The sequence below is a fragment of the Nycticebus coucang genome, chromosome 12 (assembly GCF_027406575.1).
Source record: "Nycticebus coucang isolate mNycCou1 chromosome 12, mNycCou1.pri, whole genome shotgun sequence".
Classification (NCBI taxonomy): domain Eukaryota; kingdom Metazoa; phylum Chordata; class Mammalia; order Primates; family Lorisidae; genus Nycticebus; species Nycticebus coucang.
In genome coordinates this window covers 92,669,288-92,689,608 of record NC_069791.1, presented here as the reverse complement: position 1 = coordinate 92,689,608, position 20,321 = coordinate 92,669,288, and the positions used below count along the sequence as shown (strand labels likewise).

The 20,321-nt window shown below is 44.9% G+C and overlaps 1 protein-coding gene and 1 non-coding gene across 2 annotated transcripts in view; both read right to left on the bottom strand.

Annotated features, from left to right (window-relative positions):
- TMC7 (transmembrane channel like 7) overlaps positions 1-20,321 on the bottom strand; it is a 58,969-nt gene that overhangs the window by 11,781 nt on the left and 26,867 nt on the right. The window contains exons 4-11 of the mRNA XM_053557567.1: positions 19,632-19,799; positions 15,349-15,431; positions 13,271-13,416; positions 8,694-8,841; positions 6,624-6,797; positions 5,241-5,398; positions 1,908-2,025; positions 1,545-1,642 (exon numbers count right to left, since the gene is read on the bottom strand). Coding sequence (XP_053413542.1) covers positions 1,545-1,642; positions 1,908-2,025; positions 5,241-5,398; positions 6,624-6,797; positions 8,694-8,841; positions 13,271-13,416; positions 15,349-15,431; positions 19,632-19,799 — 1,093 coding nt within the window. The remainder of the gene's footprint in view (positions 1-1,544; positions 1,643-1,907; positions 2,026-5,240; positions 5,399-6,623; positions 6,798-8,693; positions 8,842-13,270; positions 13,417-15,348; positions 15,432-19,631; positions 19,800-20,321) is intronic.
- Positions 7,359-7,522, bottom strand: LOC128563062 (U1 spliceosomal RNA). Its single transcript, XR_008373723.1, has one exon. It is a non-coding gene; the product is annotated as a U1 spliceosomal RNA (small nuclear RNA).

Sequence of the window (20,321 nt, the reverse complement as noted above, 5' to 3'; positions counted from 1 at the left end):
GCATCCACAGAGAAAGTGGCTTACAAGGCCCCCCCACCTAGCAATGCCACCTCCCAGAATCCTAGAAGCTTCCTTCAGAAGTCCCAGGGCAAGGGGCCCCAGACAGACATACATAGGTGTTCACTGCGGCATTGGCACAGATCAGCAAAAATACCACCGGCAACCTGAGTGCCCATCAGTAGGGGCTGGACTGATAAATAACTATAAATCATGGATACAGTGAAACATTATACAGTCTTTAAAATGAATGAAGAGGCCAAGTGAGGTGGCCTGTAACTCTAGCACTCTGAGAGGCTGAAGTGGGAGGATCCATTGGAGTCAAGAGTTCAAAGCCTGCCTCGGCACCCCTGGCACAGTGGTTAAGGTGTCGGCCACATATACCGAGGCTGGCGGGTTCGAACCCAGCTGGGGCCAGCTAAACAACAATGGCAACTGCAACAAAAAAAATAGCTGGGTGTTGTCCCAGCTACTTGGGAGGCTGAGGCAAGAGAATTGCTTCAGCCCAAGAGTCTGAGGTTGCTGTGAGCTATGACGCAACAGCACTCTACCCAGGGCAACATAGTGAGACTCTGTCTCAAAAAAAAAAAAAAAGACTCAAGGAGAAGAAGAGAATAACAAAAGTGATGACACAGAATGGCACTCTTGATGGTGACAGTGGTGTTTTGTTGAGTTCTGTACCATGGAATGTTCTCAGTGCTTTCATCTCTGTTAATTGTCTCATGACATGGCTATCCCCATTCTACAGGTGAGAAAATAGGCAAAGAGCTTAAACAACCTACAGAAGGTCCCATGACTAGCAAGGTGCAGGGAGAGGCCTTGAACCCAGATCAGGAGATGTGGCACTCACTGCCACCTGGGGGGTCTACTCTGACAGTACTATGCTGGTGGCAGAAGGTCATCCTCAGTAAATCCTCATGGAAAGTGGTGCTGTTAATAATACTTCCACTCGGGCAGTGCCTGTGGCTCAAAGGAGTAGGGACCTGGCCCCATATGCTGGAGGTGGTGGGTTCAAACCCAGCCCCGGCCAAAAACTGCAAAAAAAAAAATACTTCCACTCTCCAGCAGGGCATGGTGGCTCACGCCTGTTATACTAGCACGCTGAGAGGCCAAGGTGGGAGGATCAGTTGAGTTCAGAAGTTCGAGACGAGCCTGAGCAAGAGCAAGACCCCTGTCTCTACTGAAAATAGAAAAGTTAGCCGGGCACCTATAGTCCCAGCTACTCAGAAGGCTGAGGCAAGAGGACTTCTCAAACCCAGAAGTTTGAGGTTACTGTGAATTAGGCTGAGGCCACAGCATGCCAGTCCAGGCAACATAGTGATACTCTGTCAAAAAAAAAAAAGATTTCCACTTTCCTTGTCACCTTTATACAGGCAACTAATAGACCCTGAGGGTGATGGCCTGGAACCTGCAAAACACCGGTTGTCAGTGGTTCCCGGGGCTGTGGAGTCATCCATCACTTTCTGGGGAGAGGCTGCACGGGGGACCACCAGCTGTGTGTGTTAGGGGGAGGGTATAGGTGTAAGAGGGACACCGCTCACACTTACTTTCTGGGAAAATCCACAAAGAGCGTCACAGCCAAGATAATGATGAAGTCGAAGATCATCAGCTTGTACATTTCCTGCCCAACTTGGGTCTCCCAGCACTGAAACCAAAGAGAAAGAGGGAGACTGAGAGGTCCTATTGGAGGCAGAGAAAGCTCCTCACACTCCCCCTTCAGTCTCCAGTCCCGCTGATCCAGCATCAGCTGACATGACATGCCTTTGAAGCTTCAGAACAGACTACAGTTTCCAAGCCCTTAAAAGCACCTGGCATGCTTTTAAGATGCTACTTCACACCTGTTCTCTTGACCACAACACTGTACCCCAGAATGACCTGCCCAGCCAGACACCCCCAGCCCCACAGCTCACTGGGTAGAGTTTCTGGTTGTAGCCACAGAGTTCACACGTGCCGTTCTCACAGGACGTGATCTTGGAGCCCAGCGTGAACACCAGCACACAGATGGTGGCCAGCCGCATAAAGACACACCTTCAGGGAAGAGAAGGAGGAAGGGGGATGGGTACAGCAGGCCCTCGGGGCAGGCAGGACTTGGGATCTGGGGTGGCATGCAGGAGCTGCCTTTCTTAAAATCAAACCTGCAAATGGGTTCAGAGTCTGATGAGGAAAGTTCTGAAGATTGACGGTGGTGATTCTTTTTCTGTTTATGTTCTTTTTTTTTTTTTTGTAGAGACAGAGTCTCACTTTATGGCCCTCTGTAGAGTGCCATGGCATCACACAGCTCACAGCAACCTCCAACTCCTGGGCCTAAGCGATTCTCTTGCCTCAGCCTCCCGAGCAGCTGGGACTACAGGCGCCCGCCACAACGCCCAGCTATTTTTTGGTTGCAGTTCAGCCGGGGCCGGGCTTGAACCTGCCACCCTCGGCATATGGGGCCGGTGCCCTACCGACTGAGCCACAGGCGCCGCCCTTTTTTTCTGTTTTTAATACTTTTACTTATAATATTTAAAAAAGAAATGAGTTTTCAAATCCTGAGTTCTGCGGAGGGACCCTGAATGGTTGGTTCTTGGATCTCTGATGAGGAGGCACAACCTGGTGCCCAGGAGGGTAACCCCAAGAGTACAGTCCACTGCACAGTCAGTACTGGCAGAGGGCTGTGGCTGCTGGCATTCCTTTCCTTTCCATTCCCTTTCCCTTCCTTTTTTTTTTTCTTTTAAGACAGAGTCTCACTCTGCTGCCCTAGGTAGAGTGCCCTGGCCTCAATGCTCACAGCAACCTCAAACTCTTGGGCTCAAGCAATCCTCTTAGCTCAGCCTCCAGAAGTAGCTAGGACTACAGGTGCCCTCCACCACACCTGGCTAGTTTTTCTACTTTTAGTAGATATGTGGTCTCACTCTTGCTCAGGCTGGTCTCAAACTCCTGAGCTCAGGTGATCTACGGGCCTCGGCCTCCCAGTGTGCTAGGATTATGGAGTGCGCCACCAACACCTGGCCCATGGTGGTGATTTTTGCACAACACTGAGAATGTGCCTCATCTACTAACTTGTACACTTAAAGTGGTTAAAATTATGTTTTACTACAATTAAAAAAAAAAAAAAGGATCAGGAAGCTGAGAACTCCTAATTCTGTGATAATATAGTTACACCACAGAACACTATTCATCCCTAAAAAGAACAACTTGAATCTTTCATGTATCAGCTTTGAGGGGCATCTGATATACAGAGAAGTGGGAAAGGGATGCTGTGGGATATCATGTAGATATGATCCTATTTTTAGAAGACAGGTAGACATGTGTGAATGTTTATTTCTTGGCAAGAAAACCCAGGACCATGGAGAGGGAGGCACATTGGCTATTCCCAGGGATTCAAAGGAGGTGAGCAGAGAGGGAAAGTTGTTTTTTAAAGATGGTTTTCTACTGGGGCAGTGCCTGTGGCTCAAAGGAGTAGGGCGCCGGCCCCATATATTGGAGGTGGCAGTTCAAACCCAGCCCTGGCCAAAAACTGCAAAAAACCAAAAAGGATGGTTTCCTATTGTTTGGTTTGTATTAAAAACTAGATAGAAACATTAAAAAATGGAAAAGTTCAACTCACAACCATGTGCTTGCACTTATTACTAAGTCTGTTGCCCCTGATGGGACCTCCTGATGGGATAAAGCAGATAGGACATCACACTTCCGATGAGGTTTCCATAACTAAAAAGTGAAATGGAGTCTAATAAAAACTCTGACTCTGCACCGTAGTTTACAGAAACTATGGGTATAGAAAAACAGATTAAACATACCCCAAGAAAACAATGAACGAAATCCAGAATAGGAGGTACGTTACAGGATAAATGGCATCACAAAACGGGAGGGAAAATTCTTACAACAATAAAAAGGATGTAAGTGACATAACAACCAAATCACAGCAGGTGATGTGAACAAATCAACCACAAAAAGCCATCTGCCATCCCACCAGGCCACCAGGGAGACTGACTCAATTTGATTAGGTGTGATGATGGTTATACAGCAGAACCTCCAGAGCTGACCACCTCCCTGTGTTGACCTAATTTTCACAGACTGGACAGGCACCCCATGTATGTATCAGGAGAATAGGCCTCGTTTCTGATGTTGACCAGATTTTTAGAGTCCACTGGGTGGTCAACTTACAGAGGTTCTACTGTATTTTTTAAAAAATCCCTTATTACTTCAGAGATATACTGACGTGTTTACAGGTGAAATGACATGTTGCCTGAGATTTCCTTAAAACAATCCAGCAAAAGTGGGAATGGGGGATGGATAAAACAAGATTAGCAAAAGGTTGAGAATGGTTGATGCTATGTGATGGGCACATGGGAGTCTGTTATACTACCCCGTATCCCCGAAAATAAGACATCCTCCGAAAATAAGACCTACTTACAGGAAAGATAAGGTGTCCCCTGAAAATAAGACCTAGCGCATCTTTGGGAGCACACCTTAAAATAAGACACTGCCTTATTTTCGGGAAAACAGGGTATTTGTTCTTTTGAAAATTTCCAAAATAAAAAACTTTAAAAAGTAAGATGTAGGGCGGGCGTGGTGGCTCACTCCTGTAATCCTAGCACTCTAGGAGGCTGAGGCAGGTGGATTGCCTGAACTTGGGAGTTCAAGAACAACCTGAGCAAGAGACCCTGTCCCTACAAATAGGAAAAAAAAAACAAAAAAAAAAACTACTGGGGAATTGTGGCATGTGCCTATAGTCTCAGCTACTCAGGAGATTGAGGCAAGAGCATCACTTGAGCCTAAGAGTTTGATGTTGCTGTGAGCTATGATACCATGGCACTCAACCCCAGGGCAACTGAGACTCTGTCTCAAAAAAAAAAAAAAAAAAAAAAAAGATGCAAATGTAAGCTCAGGAATTTGAGGAGCAGAAAGAGAACTCTGAAGTTTCATACAATTCCTACCTGGTCCTCTGCCCTGGACTCTGCCTATGCCTGTCATTTATGACAGCTTCAGAGCAATACTTTCTTGTATGGGCCTGAGCCTAAGTCCTCAGCTGTCAGTGTGCTAATACCTGGGCCAAAAATGTAACACCATGACTAAACTCTCAAATCAAAGACATTTCACTGCTGGTATAGACACTGATTCATTCATGGGGGCTGTCTGAAGGTTGAGGATTCTTATTTCAGCGGCAAGATGTACCACCACTGATTAGTAATGTCTGCCACAGGCAAGGAGCAGACAAGTGGTGGTCTGCTTGGCATGCAGGCCATCTTCGAGTTATGCATTACCGAAGAATTGTAAGCCGGATCTCAAAACCTGGGGAATAATCCTCATAGTGGATGATCTTGGCGAAAATGATGGGGGTGATAAAATTGGCCAGTGTGATCACGATAGATGGTAGGTACAATATCAAGAGGTTCTCTCCAAAAACCATCTTGTCAATCTCCTAGGAAGATAAAAAAAACTTACTGGTCAAAAGCATAATAAATTGCAACCAAATGAGTTAACACTAAAAAAATTCAACTACGCACATTTGACAAACAAAACACATGGTCAACATGTGTTCAACATGGCCTATAAACATAAGTCATCTCCCTCCTCAGGTGCCCAAACACAGGTATCTAGCACCATGCTGGAAGAAAAATGAGCTCTGTTGGATTTATTTAGGTGACATATAAAAAACACAATCCATGTATTCGGCATAAATTGGCAAATCAAAGTCTTTTCAAGGATGTAGTAGTGATGAATATGGAAGAGCCATTTTCTCCTTTCATAGCAACACACTATTTAGCCACATACATAGCTATCCAGAATAAAAAGCAAACGTCCTGCCATGCTCTTTGGGAGGCCAAGGTGGAGGATTGCTGGAGAACTGGAGACTAGCCTGAGTGACTTGAGACCTTGTCTCTGCAAAAAATGTAAACAATGAGTGAAGTGTGGTAATAATGTCTACCTGGTTGGCCCAGCTACTTGGGAGGCTGAGATGGGAGGGTTGCTTGAGCCCAGGCGTTGGAGATTGCAGTGAGGTATGATCAATTTTAAGACCCCGTCTCTTAAAAAAAAAGGAACTATCTTGGCCTCCCTTATAAGTAGGTACAGCTGTGACTAAATTCAGGCCAAGGGGATATAAGTTTAAGTGCAACATCCAGATCATGACCTTCAAGGGAAGGGATGTGCATCTCAGCCCCTTCACCTCCTTCCTATTGCCTAGAGTGTAAACATGATGGAGAGCTCATTTTTACCACACAGAAGAGGGCCATGCCCTACAGACAGCCATGCAAACTGGGTCCCAGATACATGATTTCAGGAAGCAGTGCCACTAGTCCAACTTCAGTTTTCAAAACCACTGCCACTTTAGGTAAACTGAGGCCCTAGCTAGTAAGTAGAGGCATAGGGATGTCAGGGTACAATCCAGGCAATCCAACCTAGATTTGAATATTGTGAATTCCAGGACAAGTAGGTGTCTCAAACACTCTTATTTTAGATGCTTTTTAAAATTTAAAAGTGGAAATTGATCATCTCAGATTTTCGGCTCTCCATCGTATCAGGCAAACTTTTATCCCTAAGCATAAAACAGAAATGATGGCAGTATTTACCGCACAGGTTCACAATGGAGTTAACGCGATCCCCAACCAGACTACAAGTTAAACTGACCCTCGAGGAGTACTCACTTTCTTCATGTGTTCTTGCGAGAAGATAGTTGCTATATAGATCGCATAAAAGCACGCGACTAAAACAGCCAGAACAATACAGTTCAAAAACAGTCTCAGAGAGTAAATGCGTATCGTTTCTTCTGAGGTCCTTTCTGCTATTTTCTGCCGTATTCTTTCTTCCTCCAGATCTGCCTGGGGATCAAAGAAAATTTATCTGTGAGTGCTGGAGATGTAGGAATATTCAGGAATCGGATCTTTGATTATACCCACCCCATCCATCTGTACAACTTGCCTTAAATATTCATCTCTACTGAGATACGTTCCCAGACTAACCCAAACAAATTGTTGTGACTTCTAAGTGCCTAAGACAAGGCAGAAACTCTCATTTCACTCTGCAATCAGGCTTCGCAATACACATGAAAACAGAGCTATAATCTATTCATGGCATTTCCTACATATAGTATGTGTCATTTTTTTTTTTTTTTTTTTGTAGAGACAGAGTCTCCCTGTACCACCCTCGGGTAGAGTGCCGTGGCGTCACACGGCTCACAGCAACCTCTAACTCTTAGGCTTACGCGATTCTCTTGCCTCAGTCTCCCGAGCAGCTGGGACTACAGGCGCCCGCCACAACGCCCGGCTATTTTTCTGTTGCGGTTTGGCCGGGGCTGGGTCCGAACCCGCCACCCTCTGCATATGGGGCTGGCGCCCTACTCACTGAGCCACAGGTGCCGCCCGTCATTTTTTTTTTTTAAATAGGGGAAAGCATAAATGCAGTCCACTGATACCACAAATTAGGCAGTCCAGTTTCCCACATTTGGGGAAATCACAGGAGTCAGTGCATCTGGAGTGCAATGGATAAGCCCAGCCCTGGGAAAACTACCTTGGTGATCATGGTATTGCTCCTGCCAGTTAAGTATAGTATGTGTCATTTTTTTTTTTCTTTTGAGACAGAACCTTACTTTGTTGCCCCCAGGTAGAGTGCCCTGGTGTCACAGCTCACAGCAACCTCTTACTCTTGGGCTTAAGCGATTCTCTTGCCTCAGCCTCCCAAGTAGCTAGGAATACAGGTGCCTGCCACAATGCCCAGCTATTTTTAGAGGTGGGGGTCTTACTCTAGCTCAGGCTGGTCTTGAACTCGTGAGCTCAGGCGATCGGCCCACCTCGGCCTCCCAAAGTGCTGGGATTACAGGCATGAGCCACCGCGCCCAGCATGTGTCATTTTTTAAACAACATATAGGTGGGTATTGTTATTTTTTCTTTTAACCCCATATGGTAGTCTCTTGATTTTAATAGGAGAATTCAATTTGCTCAGATTCCATGTAAGAAATAATAATACATTTGATTTTATTCCTTCCACCTTATTTTATTAGGCTTTGATTTACATGGCTCCTTCTCTTTCTCTTTTTTCTTTTCTTTTTTCGAAACAGCATCGTGTGCTGTTGCCTACGCTAGAGTACAGTGGTGTCATCATAGCTCACCCCAACCGCAAACTCCTGGGCTCAAGAGATCCTCCTGCCTCAGCTTTCTCAGTAGCTGGAACTACAGGTGTGCACCACTACGCCCTGCTTATTTTTCTATTTTTTTTGTAGAGACAAGGTCTTGCTCTTGCTCAGGCTGGTTTTGAACTGCTGGCTTCAAGTGATCCTCCCACCTGGGCCTCCTTTTTCTCTTTGATGGGTTTGATCCAGATGCTCTTCATTACTCTTCCTCTCCTTATTAATTTGGAAATTTTCTTGCACAATTTCAGACACTTACTCTCCACGCCACCCTGTTATCATAACATTCACTCCTCAGTTCCCTAGAAGGCATGTTGGGGGGGGGCGCACAATCTCCTAGCCACGGTGTGTCCCCACCTCTTCACCTCTTTTCCCAGACCCAGTTCACCAGCGCCCCTGCTTGGATGCAAGGTGATAAACCCCTGTAAGCTATTGGCAGTGAAGAGCTCTTGAAAACTACATAGGGGGAACTTGCTAAGCATCGGGGACAGCCTGGCCCCCACCCTAGATCCTCTGCAAGCTGCACACTCAGCCTCCCAAGGCAGAACTTTGCAGGTGGGGACCCTTCCCAGGAAAACCCAACAGCACTTACCCGGAGCTCGTACCTCAAGCTGCTGTGCTTCAGATCCGCAGTGGTGCGGTTGGTGATGCAGAAGTTCCAGCCAGCAAAGATCTTGTTGCAGTAACTCTGGAAGTGCTCCTCACTCCGAATCAGGTTGATTTTGAACCCTTCCACTGACCTGACCCCAAAACACAATCATCCTTCTTGTAAGAACAATAGCAAAATAGAGGTTCAAGAATTGGTTTTGTGTAAAATTTAAAAAGTTACACGTGGCTGCATGTTTAGCCCATTCTGACATGGTCAAGTTGGACCATTCTAAATACATGTGGTGGAGTGCCGGGTATCTCATTGTGAAAAATCATTTCCTTTCATTCACCAAATGGCGTCTAACACCACTGGAATAAAATGCAAACTCTTTAATACGGCCTAGGGATCCCCTGCCTCTCCTATGTAACTACCCTGATTCTCCTGCCTTTCCATAAACACGCACATCCCTAATCCTGCCTCGGGACCTCTGCCCATGGTGCTTCCCACTAAGAGATAGTTCTTCTCCTGACTCCTCCCGTGGCTGGGGTCCTTGCTGTTTTAGCAGGTTTCAGCTCAAATATCTCCTTTATGATTCCTAACCCCCATCTAAAGTCACAATACTTCCACTGCAAGTCGGTTCCTTTTATTTTCTTCATGGCAATGACCTTAATCTGAAATTTTCTTCTTTTTCTGTTTACTACTTAAAGCCCCTTACTCTAACTAAATTTTAAATTCCTTGAGGGCAGGTACCCCAGCTGTCCTGCCATCTTTATATCCAGAATGCCTGGGCCATACTATGGCCAATATGAACTCATGGATAAATGAATGAATATATGACTTAGATAATAAGTTAAACAGATACTTAGTGAACATCTGTTTAGGCCAAATATGACTCTGTTGCACATTTCATAATTTTTATTCCTTCAAATGCTTTCATGGAAAAAATATACCCTTTATATAAAAAATATATAAAAACACTACATGCCACACACAGTCCTCTGTGGATGAAATGGTTTATTTTCAGGATTTGCCAGCGAGGTGTAAAGAAAACAGATTGAGGGCGGCGCCTGTGGCTCAGTGAGTAGGGCGCCGGCCCCATATACCGAGGGTGGCGGGTTCAAGCCCAGCCCCGGCCAAACTGCAACAAAAAAAATAGCCGGGCGTTGTGGCGGGCGCCTGTAGTCCCAGCTGCTCGGGAAGCTGAGGCAAGAGAATCGCGTAAGCCCAAGACTTGGAGGTTGCTGTGAGCCGTGTGACGCCACGGCACTCTACCAAGGGCGGTACAGTGAGACTCTGTCTCTACAAAAAAAAAAAAAGAAAGAAAACAGATTGAAGTGGAAGGAATTATTGTGGTCAATCATTCTGCCAAAGGGTCACGGCAAGGATTTCATATCAGAATCACCTGGGTTGTTTTCTTAAAATGCAAGTCCCCCAAATGGGTTCATAATCTGAGATTTTCAATTTAGTAAATCTCTTGGTGCAGGGAATATCCAGAAATACACTATTTTATAAAGCTCATGATGATTCATCCCAGTTGAAAACCTCTGATTTATCTTTTTTTTTTCTCTTTTGAGACAGGGTCTTGCTCTGTTGCCCAGGCTGGGGTGCAGTGGTCTCAAATTCCAGGGCTTAAGCATTCCTCCTGCCTCAGCCTCCTGAGTAGCTGGGATTACAAGCACGTGTCACACATGGAGTAATTTTTTAATTTTTTGTAGAGATGAGGGTCTCACTGCCCAGGCTGGTCTCAAATGTCTGGCCTCAAGTGGTCTTCTTGCCTCAGGCTCCAAAATTGCTGGGATTATAGGTATGAGCCACTGTGGCTGGCTGAAAACCTCTGATTCAGGCCAAACCTATGTTTTACAGATAAGGAAGCTAAGATCCAAAGAAAGGAATATTATTTCTTTTCTTTTCTTTTTTTTTTTTTATTTTTTTTTGTAGAGACAGAGTCTCACTTTATGGCCCTCGGTAGAGTGCCGTGGCCTCACACAGCTCACAGCAACCTCCAACTCCTGGGCTTAAGCGATTCTCTTGCCTCAACCTCCCGAGTAGCTGGGACTACAGGCGCCCGCCACAACGCCCGGCTATTTTTTGGTTGCAGTTTGGCCGGGGCCGGGTTTGAACCCGCCACCCTCGATATATGGGGCCGGCGCCTTACCGACTGAGCCATAGGCGCCGCCCTTCTTTTTTTTTTTTTTTAGAGACAGAGTCTCACTTTGTCACCCTTGGTAGAGTGCTGTAGCATCACAGCTCACAGCAACCTCCAGCTCTTGGGCTTAGGCGATTCTCTTGCCTCAGCCTCCCAAGTAGCTGGGACTACAGGCACCTGCCACAACACCCAGCTATTTTTTGTTGTTGTTGTTGCAGTTTGGCTGGGGCCAGGTTCAAACCCACCACCCTCAGTATATTGGGCTGGCGCCCTACTCACTGAGTCACAGGCACCGCCCAGGAATATTATTTCTCTAGATCCAGGGAGTTGGAGCTGGTGCTAATTTGATGACGATAATGATGATTTTAATTTTATAGATGTCTATGAGGTGCTGGCTTGTTCAGTGAATCCTCCCAACAACCTTCCCAGGTGTATATATTCCTTGTTACAGTTTGGCCCGGGCTGGGTTCGATCTGCCACCCTTGGTATATGGGGCCAGCATCCTACTCACTGAGCCATAGGTGCTGCCTCAGGTTTATATATTTCATAGGTGAAGAAAATAAGAATCAAAGAGGTGAAGTGTCTGACATTCAGACCTTCGTCTCTGGATTCCAAAGCCCGTACTCTTTGCCACTCTATAGCACTCCCTCCTCCAGTGCCATGGCAGGCCTTTCCCTCATTGCATCACACCCAGCCTTCCCTTCACCATCTTGCCCAGAAAGCAACCAAGGCCCTGAGGTTGGTGAGCCTGAGCAAGATCAAGCTGTCCATCAAAAATCTGTGAGTCAGGCTTGGCACAGTGTCAGCCACATACGCCAAGGCTGGCAGCTTCGAACCTGACCTGGGCCAGCTAAACAACAATGACAACTGCAATAAAAAATAGCCGGGTGTTGTGGTGGGCACCTGTAGTCCCAGCTACTTGGGAGGCTGAAGCAAGAGAATCGCTTAAGCCCAAGAGTCTGAGGTTGCTGGGAGCTGTGATGCCACGGCACGCCATGGAGGGCAACATAATGAGACTCAGTCTCAAAAAAAATCTGTGGTTCACCTTCTATAGTACAGTGTTACCACTGGGAAGTGGCTGCCCAGCCAGGGACATTTCCCAGCCTCCCTCACAGTTAGCTATGGTCATGTGACAGAGTGCAGCCAATGGGATGTGAGTGATATACATCACTTCCAGGAATGGCCTATAAATACCTTCCACATGGCACTCCATCATGCCTTCTCCTCCCAGCCTTCAGCAGAATCTTCAAAGCCACATGCTAAAGATGGCCGTACTTCAGTCAATGTAAGTCCGAGAATGCCATGAGAAGGATTCTATCACACTAACCTGTGCCCCTACCCAGAATTGTCATGTAAAAAAGAAAGATAATGTCTATTATGCTTGAGTCATTGTACCTTTGGAGACAATCGTCTGTTACAGTAATTAAATTTCCATTTTCTTGGAAATTACTATCTCTCATTAAACCACTTATCTACCATGGAAAGCCATGTTGTCCTGTGACCCTAACCCCCTGGCCATAGTTGAAGTGTTGGGGCTGAGTACCTGAATGAAGCAAAGCCAACATGTCTCTTCAAAGGATTTCTGCACCTGTGCCAGGAAGTCACAGGCAGAGGGAAACTATAAGATGCCCTATTTCCCACTACTTAAGGAAACTGCCACTCCACAAAAGAATTAAAGATGAGGGAACTTTTGTTTTTGATCTTGTTAATAAGCCGTGGCTCCATCTCTGTCCTTACTGTAATCTGAGTTTCCTGCCTTCCTTGGTTCTCTCAGGCACTCAATACCTCTTTGCCCCAGCTAGCCAGATTGGGATTTCTGCCACCTACAACCCAATAGAGACCTAGTTAATATACAACCATACTAAAGATAAGGTGTGCACAGGTGCTGATGGGATTGCCAGCTGTGTTCAATAATGACTGAAGTAACCGAGGCTGCTACACCAGCTCCCAAATCCTGCCTCCCACTTCATCCAGGTCTCCTTGGGTGCCAACATACTCACAAATCTTTCCCCACAAACCCCACCCCTGAATGCCACTCATCCTTTGGGCAAAGGCTCCCAGAGCTCAGAGCTCAGAGCTTACAGACACCAGCCATGAAAGGTAATTCAGAGATAACACAATGACAAGATGAATCCTTATGCCAAGTGTGGTGGCTCACGCCTAGAATCCTCGCACTCTGGGAAGCCAAGGCAGGTGGATTGTCTGAGCTCGGTAGTTGGAGACCAGCCTGAGCAAGAGTGAGACCCTGTCTCTTAAAAAAATAGCCAGGCGTTGTGGCAGGCACCTGTAGTCCCAGCTACTTAGGAGGCTGAGGCAAGAGAATTGCTTAAGTCCAAGAGTTTGAGGTTGCTGTGAGCTATGATGCCAGGGCACTCTACCCACGGTGACAGATTGAGACTCTGTCTCAAAAAAAAAAAAAAAGATAAAACTTTACCTTTTCACTATCCAAATAAGGCTCAGGGCCAGGTAGACAATTGTGCTTAACACATAAGCCAGGGGAAGATCATAGGTGAAGTTCTGAAATTTCACGCCGTCGATGGTGTAATGTCCATAAAAGAGGCTGGTCTCCTCCAAGAAACCCTGAAAGAAACCCAAGGGCATGAGGTCAGACTGATCAGCTCACTGTAAGGAACCAGAAGCAGTTCCCGCCTCAAGGTACTAACACTACATACGTATCTGAGTGTCCTTACTTCATCCCCAGAGATTTAGGGGTACCCAGTCACACTGACCAAACCTTAGCATTACAAATGCACAAGTAATAATCCAAAACTGAAATTAAGAACAAAATTCCATGTGCCACAGCATCAAAAAAGACTAAAACACTAAAAAAAAAAAAGACTAAAACACTTAGGAGTGAATTTAACAGAAAAAGTGCAAATCTCATAGTCTGAACGCAGTAAGTCATTGGGGAAGAAAATTAAGGAAAGCTAAACAAATGGAAAAACATCCCATGTTTGTGCGTCAGGGGATCCACTGCAGTACTCATCAAATTGATCTACAGATTCAACAGAATCCCTAACAGAATCCCAGCCAGCTTCTTTTTAGAGACTGACAAGCTAACCCTAAAATTTATATGGAACTTTACAAAAGACCCAGAACAACCAAAACAACCTTGAAAAATAACAATGGTGGAAGGTTCATATGACCCCACTTCAAAGCTTATTACAAAGCAACAGTAATCAAGATATGTAAAGCTGGCCTAAGAACATATGGATAGGGCCAGGCAAGGTAGCTCCCACCTGCAATCCCAGCACTCTGGGAGGCCGAGGCAGGAGGATCATTTTAGCTCAGGAGTGAGACCAGTCTGAGCAAGAGTGAGACTCCCTTTCTAGTAAAACTAGAAAAATTAGCCAAGCCTTGTTGTGGCAGGCACCTGTAGTCCCAGCTACTCAGGAGGCTGAATTGGGAGGATCGTGTGAGCCCAAGAGTTTGAGGTTACTATGTGCTATGATGATGCCACTGTACTCTACTGAAGGTGATAGGGCAAGACTCTGTCTCAAAAAGAAAAAGAAAAAACAAAAACAAATGCCATGGACAAATACCAGGCTTTCTACCCATCTGTTCAGAAAAATGGAAGCTCAAAACCATGACAACTTTCAGAATGATATTACTATTTATTTGTACTTCATAATATAGCAGAGCTTCTCAACTGGGGGCAATTCTGTCCCCCAGAAAACATTTGGCAGTGTCTAAAAACATTTTTTGTTGTTACAGCTGGACAGAGTGTGCCACTGGCATCCAGTGGATAGACACCAGGGGTGTCCCTCCACATCCCATAATACACAGGATGGCCCCCACAACACAGAGTGCTCTGATCCCAAACACCGATAGTGCTGAGGTTGAGAAACCCTGGTTTAGAAGGCACAGATGGCCTCTTTTCATAGCTGCAATCTAACTTGCTAAAAAAAAGTGGGATGAAAAAACTAACACATACCCACAAAATCATTTTTTCAGAAGATGATAAGAAAAAACTTTAGAACTACTCTAAGAACAATGAAATTAATTCCATTTTAGAGCAGGGGGTATTAACCTAGCATCCATAGACTTTTAAGACATTTCAAGGAATCTGTGTAGGCCTGTGTACATGAGGTGTGTGCAGAAGTGAGTCTGTGCATCACACATGTTTCTGTGTGTGATTTCTGGGGGGTGGGGACACAGCTTTCATCCATACAGTTTAGCACCCCAAAATATTTAAGGTTTTCAGCATCAGAGAAATTAAATAAATTCTATCCAGGTTCATTTTCACTGAAACTTCTTTCTGTGGGGGGAACACGGTATTTTGTTACAGTAGGAAGGTGACAAGGACTGTGAAAAGGACAATGGCTGCAAGTGACAGAGCGTGTTTCCTGTCCTGCTAGCAGGGGTGGGTGAACATTGTCCTTACTGCTGTAATCACAAGTCCTGTTTCTTTTGTGCTTGACTCTCACTGCACGCATTCAGGAAACTGATCTTTAAATCCACCAATTTTCAGTATATTTAGGGTCCAAATAAAAGATTATGTTAAATACTTACAGTTCCAGAAAGCAAGTCTATGATATAACTGTAAAAGTAAATGAGTCCAGAGCTACTTATTGGATATTCTGTGCATTGTATATCTGCAAAGAACAAAAACAAGAACGTCAGCTGAAAGGCTTTTGTAGTCTCTGTAACTTTTTTTTTTCCCTGACAAGAGTCTCACTCCATCACCCTAGGGTAGAATGCCTTGGTCATCATGAGCAGCAGCCTCAAACTCTTGGGCTCAAGAGATCCTCTTGCCTCAGCCTCCCAAGTAGCTGGGACTATAGGTGCCCCCCACAATGCCCAACTAGTTTTTCTATTTTAGTAGAGACAGGGTCTCAAAACTCAAGCAATCCACCTGCCTCGGCCTCCCAGAGTGCTAGGATTACAGGCATGAGCCACTCTGCCCAGCCCCAACTAGTTTTTCTATTTTAGTAGTGACAGGGTCTCATTCTTGCTCAGGCTGGTCTAGAACTCCTGAGCTCAAACAGTCCACCTGCCTCAGCCTCCCAGAGTGCTGGGATTACAGGTGTGAGCCACCATGCCCAGCTTCTGTACTTGTTTATCACAATTTGTATATAAGCACATACAGTCATATGTTGCTTAACAATGGGGCATGGTGCTTACACAAACCTAGATGACTTAGCGTGCCACACACCTCAACTATATGGTACAGCCTACTGCTCCTGGGCTGCACACCTGGACAGCATGTTACTGTACTGAATATTGCAGTCAACTGCAAGACAATGGTACGTATTTGCATAGCTAACCATAGAGAGGTACAGCAAAAATATGGTATTATAATCTTATAGGACTACAAATGCAAACAATGTAACCTAATCGTATATATCCTCATATTCATCCCAAATTTAAAAAAAAAAAATCTTACTACTGTTGCATATGTGGTCTGTTGTTGAATGAAATATCATTATGTGCCATATGACTGTATATATACGTTTTTGCTTATTTGTTTGTGAATGTGTACTTGTGTATTTGTGATTTTCTATGTGTAATCCCAACCCTAATATGTCAAGTACAGTAGCATTTCCTTCTATTTTCTTCTTTTTCTATTTTCAGTATTTCCTTCACTATTCTCCCTAAACATGTGGGGAATAGATGTCTTCTCTATACATTTCGTATGGGGATCCATATTGAAAACATGTTTTCTGGCTTGGTGCCCGTAGCTCAGCAGCTTGGGCACCAGCCACATACACTGGAGCTGGCAGGTTCGAATCCAGCCCAGTCCTGCCAAACAACAATGACAACTACAACTAAAAAACATCCAGGCGTGTGGCAGGTGCCTGTAGTCCCAGCTACTTGGGAGGCTGAGGTAAGAGAATCACTTAATCCCAAGAGCTAGAGGTTGCTGTGAGCTGTGACACCACGGCATTCTACCAAGGGTGACAAAGTGAGACTCTGTCTCAAAAAAACAAACATGTTTTCTGCTTGTACGTGTGTTTTGTGATTTGGGGTTCATGTCTGCATACGCTTAGGGATATGTGATTCATATAACTGTTATCCCATCTGAAGTACAACTAATATAGAAAGATTGCTATGTGTAAATACATTGTTTTACTTTCAAGAAATCCATATGGTCAGGTGTGGTGGCTCACACCTGTAATCCTAACTCTCTAGGAAGGTGAGGCGGGTGGATCGCTTGAACTCACGAGTTCAAGATAAGTCTGAGCAAGAGTGATACCCTGTCTCTACTAAAAATGAAAAGCTGAAGCAAGAGGATTGCTTGAGTCCAAGAGTTTGAGGTTTCTGTGAGCTATGACACCAGGGCACTCTACCAAGGGCAACAAAGTGAGACTCTTGTCTCAAAAAAAGAAAAAAAAGGTAGTTGAACCAGTTTCTCTAAGACAGTTCTCAAACTGTGGGTCGCGACCCACAGGAACTGTATTAAAGGGCATTAGGAAAGTTGAGAACCACTGCTCTAAGGCCATTTTCAGCTCAGCTCTCTTATAATTGTAACATGCATGTGTTTATTCTTGCAACAAATGTTTCTTCATCCCTCTGCAGCAGATATAATAGTAGATAAAAAGATGAATAAGAAACAGTGGTTATGGCGCCGGCCACATATACTGGAGCTGGTAGGCTCGAACCCAGCCCAGGCCAGCTAAACAACAATGACAACTGCAACCAAAAAATAGCCGGGCATTGTGGCAGGCACCTGTAGTCCCAGCTACGTGAGAGGCTGAGGCAACAGAATTGCTTAGGCCCAAGAGTTGGAGGCTGCTGTGAGCTGTGACACCACAGCCCTCTACCAAGGGCGACATAGTGAGACTCTGTCTCAAAAAAAAAAAAAAAAAAGAAAGAAAGAAAACACAAGTTCAGCACCTATTGTAAAGTCTGGCACACAACCAGTATTAAATAAATGGGACTCGACAGCCACAAGCAGGCTTGGAGAGGGAGAGACAAAGGAGGCAATGGGAGAGCACAAAGGGAGCGAGGAATGAAATGAGACAGAGTCTCACTTTATGGCCCTCGGTAGAGTGCCGTGGCCTCACACAGCTCACAGCAACCTCCAACTCCTGGGCTTAAGAGATTCTCTTGCCTCAGCCTCCCGAGCGGCTGGGACTGCAGGCACCCGCCACAACGCCCGGCTATTTTTTGGTTGCAGTTTGGGTTGGGTGGATGGGTTTGAACCCGCCACCCTCAGTGTATGGGGCCAGCGCCCTATTGACTGAGCCACAGGCGCCGCCCTATAAGTTGGCTCTTTAAAGACAGGAAACGTGTCTTATACCTCTATTAGCTCCTCCATGGCATCGTGGTACACAATAAGTTCTCAGGGAACGCTTGCTGAATTGGACTGAATTTAGAGAATCAGAAGCCACCTCAAAGCTCATCTAATAATCTCACTACTCAAAATGTGGTCTCCAGAGCATCAGCAACACCCGAGAACTTGTTACAGATGCAGAATCTCAGGCTCTACTTCAGAGTTACTGAATCAGTTTCTGCATTTTTAACAAGCTCTGCAGGTAGTTCCTACAGTCCTTGAGAAGTTCTGATTTAGTAGCTCATCCCTCCCTGCCTCCCAGAACTTCTGCCTATTGCAAGACATTATTTCCATCCATCACCTAGAATCATAGAAACCATGAGCTTAAGCAGGCTATCCATCCAGTCCACATCTACAGGAGGATCTCTGTGGATATGAACTCACTGTGGCAAAGGTCTGTTCTACAGTTGCAATCAAATCAGATTGAACAGAATCCAGTGGGCATTCAGAGAGTCTGAAGAGCAGGACCTTGCACCCAGCCTGTGCTCAGTCAGAGGTTGTTGGGGGAAAGGTTTGAATCATCTACTGTGATCTCCCTGGATGATCCCTGTGATAGTTAATTTTATGTGTCAACTTGCCTGGATGTGGGTGCACAGACATTTGGTCAAACATGATTCAGGGTGTGTCTTTGAGGGTGTTTCTGGGTGAGATGAACATATAAATCAGAAGACTGAGGAAAGCAGATTGTCCTCCCTAACATGGGTGGGCTTCCTCCAGTAAGATGAAGGCCTGAACAGCACAAAAATGTTCCGTAGGAGAGGATTTTGGCCTGCCTGACTGCTTGAGCTGGAACATTGGTCTTCTCCTGACTTTGGAATCTACCTGAAACCTTGGCTCTTCGTGGGTTTCAATCCTGCTGGCTCTTAGACTTGAATTTACATCATTGGTTCTCTTGTTCCTCAAACCTTCAGACTTAAACTACAACATTGATCCCCTGTGTCTCCAGTTTGCTGACCATAGATCTTGGAATTTCTTAGCTTCCATAATTACATGCTACAATCCTTCTCAAAAAAATAAAAAAATAAAAAATAAATAAATGGGACTCATAAGCATTATCCTTATCAGAGATAAAAATCTTGAAATAAACAGTCTACTTTTGTTATCCTGCATTACTCCTCCCAAATGCCCAGATGCACTCAGCAGTGGCCAAGTAACTTGCATTTTTATGTGTCATCTCTAGGCAGAAGCGACAGGAGCTAGCATAGGTTACAGTTCCTTGGCCACTGTAACTGACTGATCACTGACGATCAATGATCCAGACAGAGGCTGTTCCATCAGATGGAACCCAGAGTGAAAACCACCAACCCATGATGGATATATAGGCTGTGAGTAAGAAATAAACCATTGTGGTTATCAGGCACTGAGAGTTATGGGGTCATTTGTTTCTGCAGCATAGCCTAGGCTATCCAGACTAATACAGTTACCCCAAACTTACAATAAAGATTCTTAGCCAAAGAAGCATTGTAGCAAGGTACGCAGCAAAAAACACGCTTCATGGTAAACTAGGCCTAGGACTCACCTGTGTCTTTGAATGGAATGAGCACAAAGCTGCTGTTGGTGATCTTGTATTTGGTAAGTAAGATTGGGAGCAAAACCAGCATAAAGATGATCAGAAATATCACCAAATTCAGCAACACCAAGAACCGCAAGAAGGAGAAATAGGATTGAATCCCAGTGCCAAATTTCCCTGGAAAAAATAAATTCAGACATCATTGACCAAAAGTATTGACTGACCCACAGATGTTGTAGCTTCAGATAGCCACAGAAAGCTAAAGTTAGATATATCTTGGTGGGAACTATTCCCATGTAAATCTACAACCTTGAATTAATTGTATGAGAATGCTGAGGGAGGCCTCAGTATTTATTTTCTCTCATATGAAAAAGACCAGACTTCATTTTATTTATTCATTGCCTTTTGGGGAAATCACTTGACCGTATATGTATGAATTTGCTTCTGAACTCTATACTGTCCCATGGGTCTACTTGTCTATCCTTGTACCAATACTAGACTGTCTTATTTATTCCATATTTATAATAAGACTTTCAGCTTTGTCTCCTTTAAAATTATCCTAGATATCCTTGTCTTTTGCTTTTACACTGTTTGCTTCTACACTTTTGCTTGTACACTGTTTGAATCAGTGTATTGATTTTCACACACACAATCTGCTGAGATTCTAACTGGAATCACATGAAATATTATATACAGGTC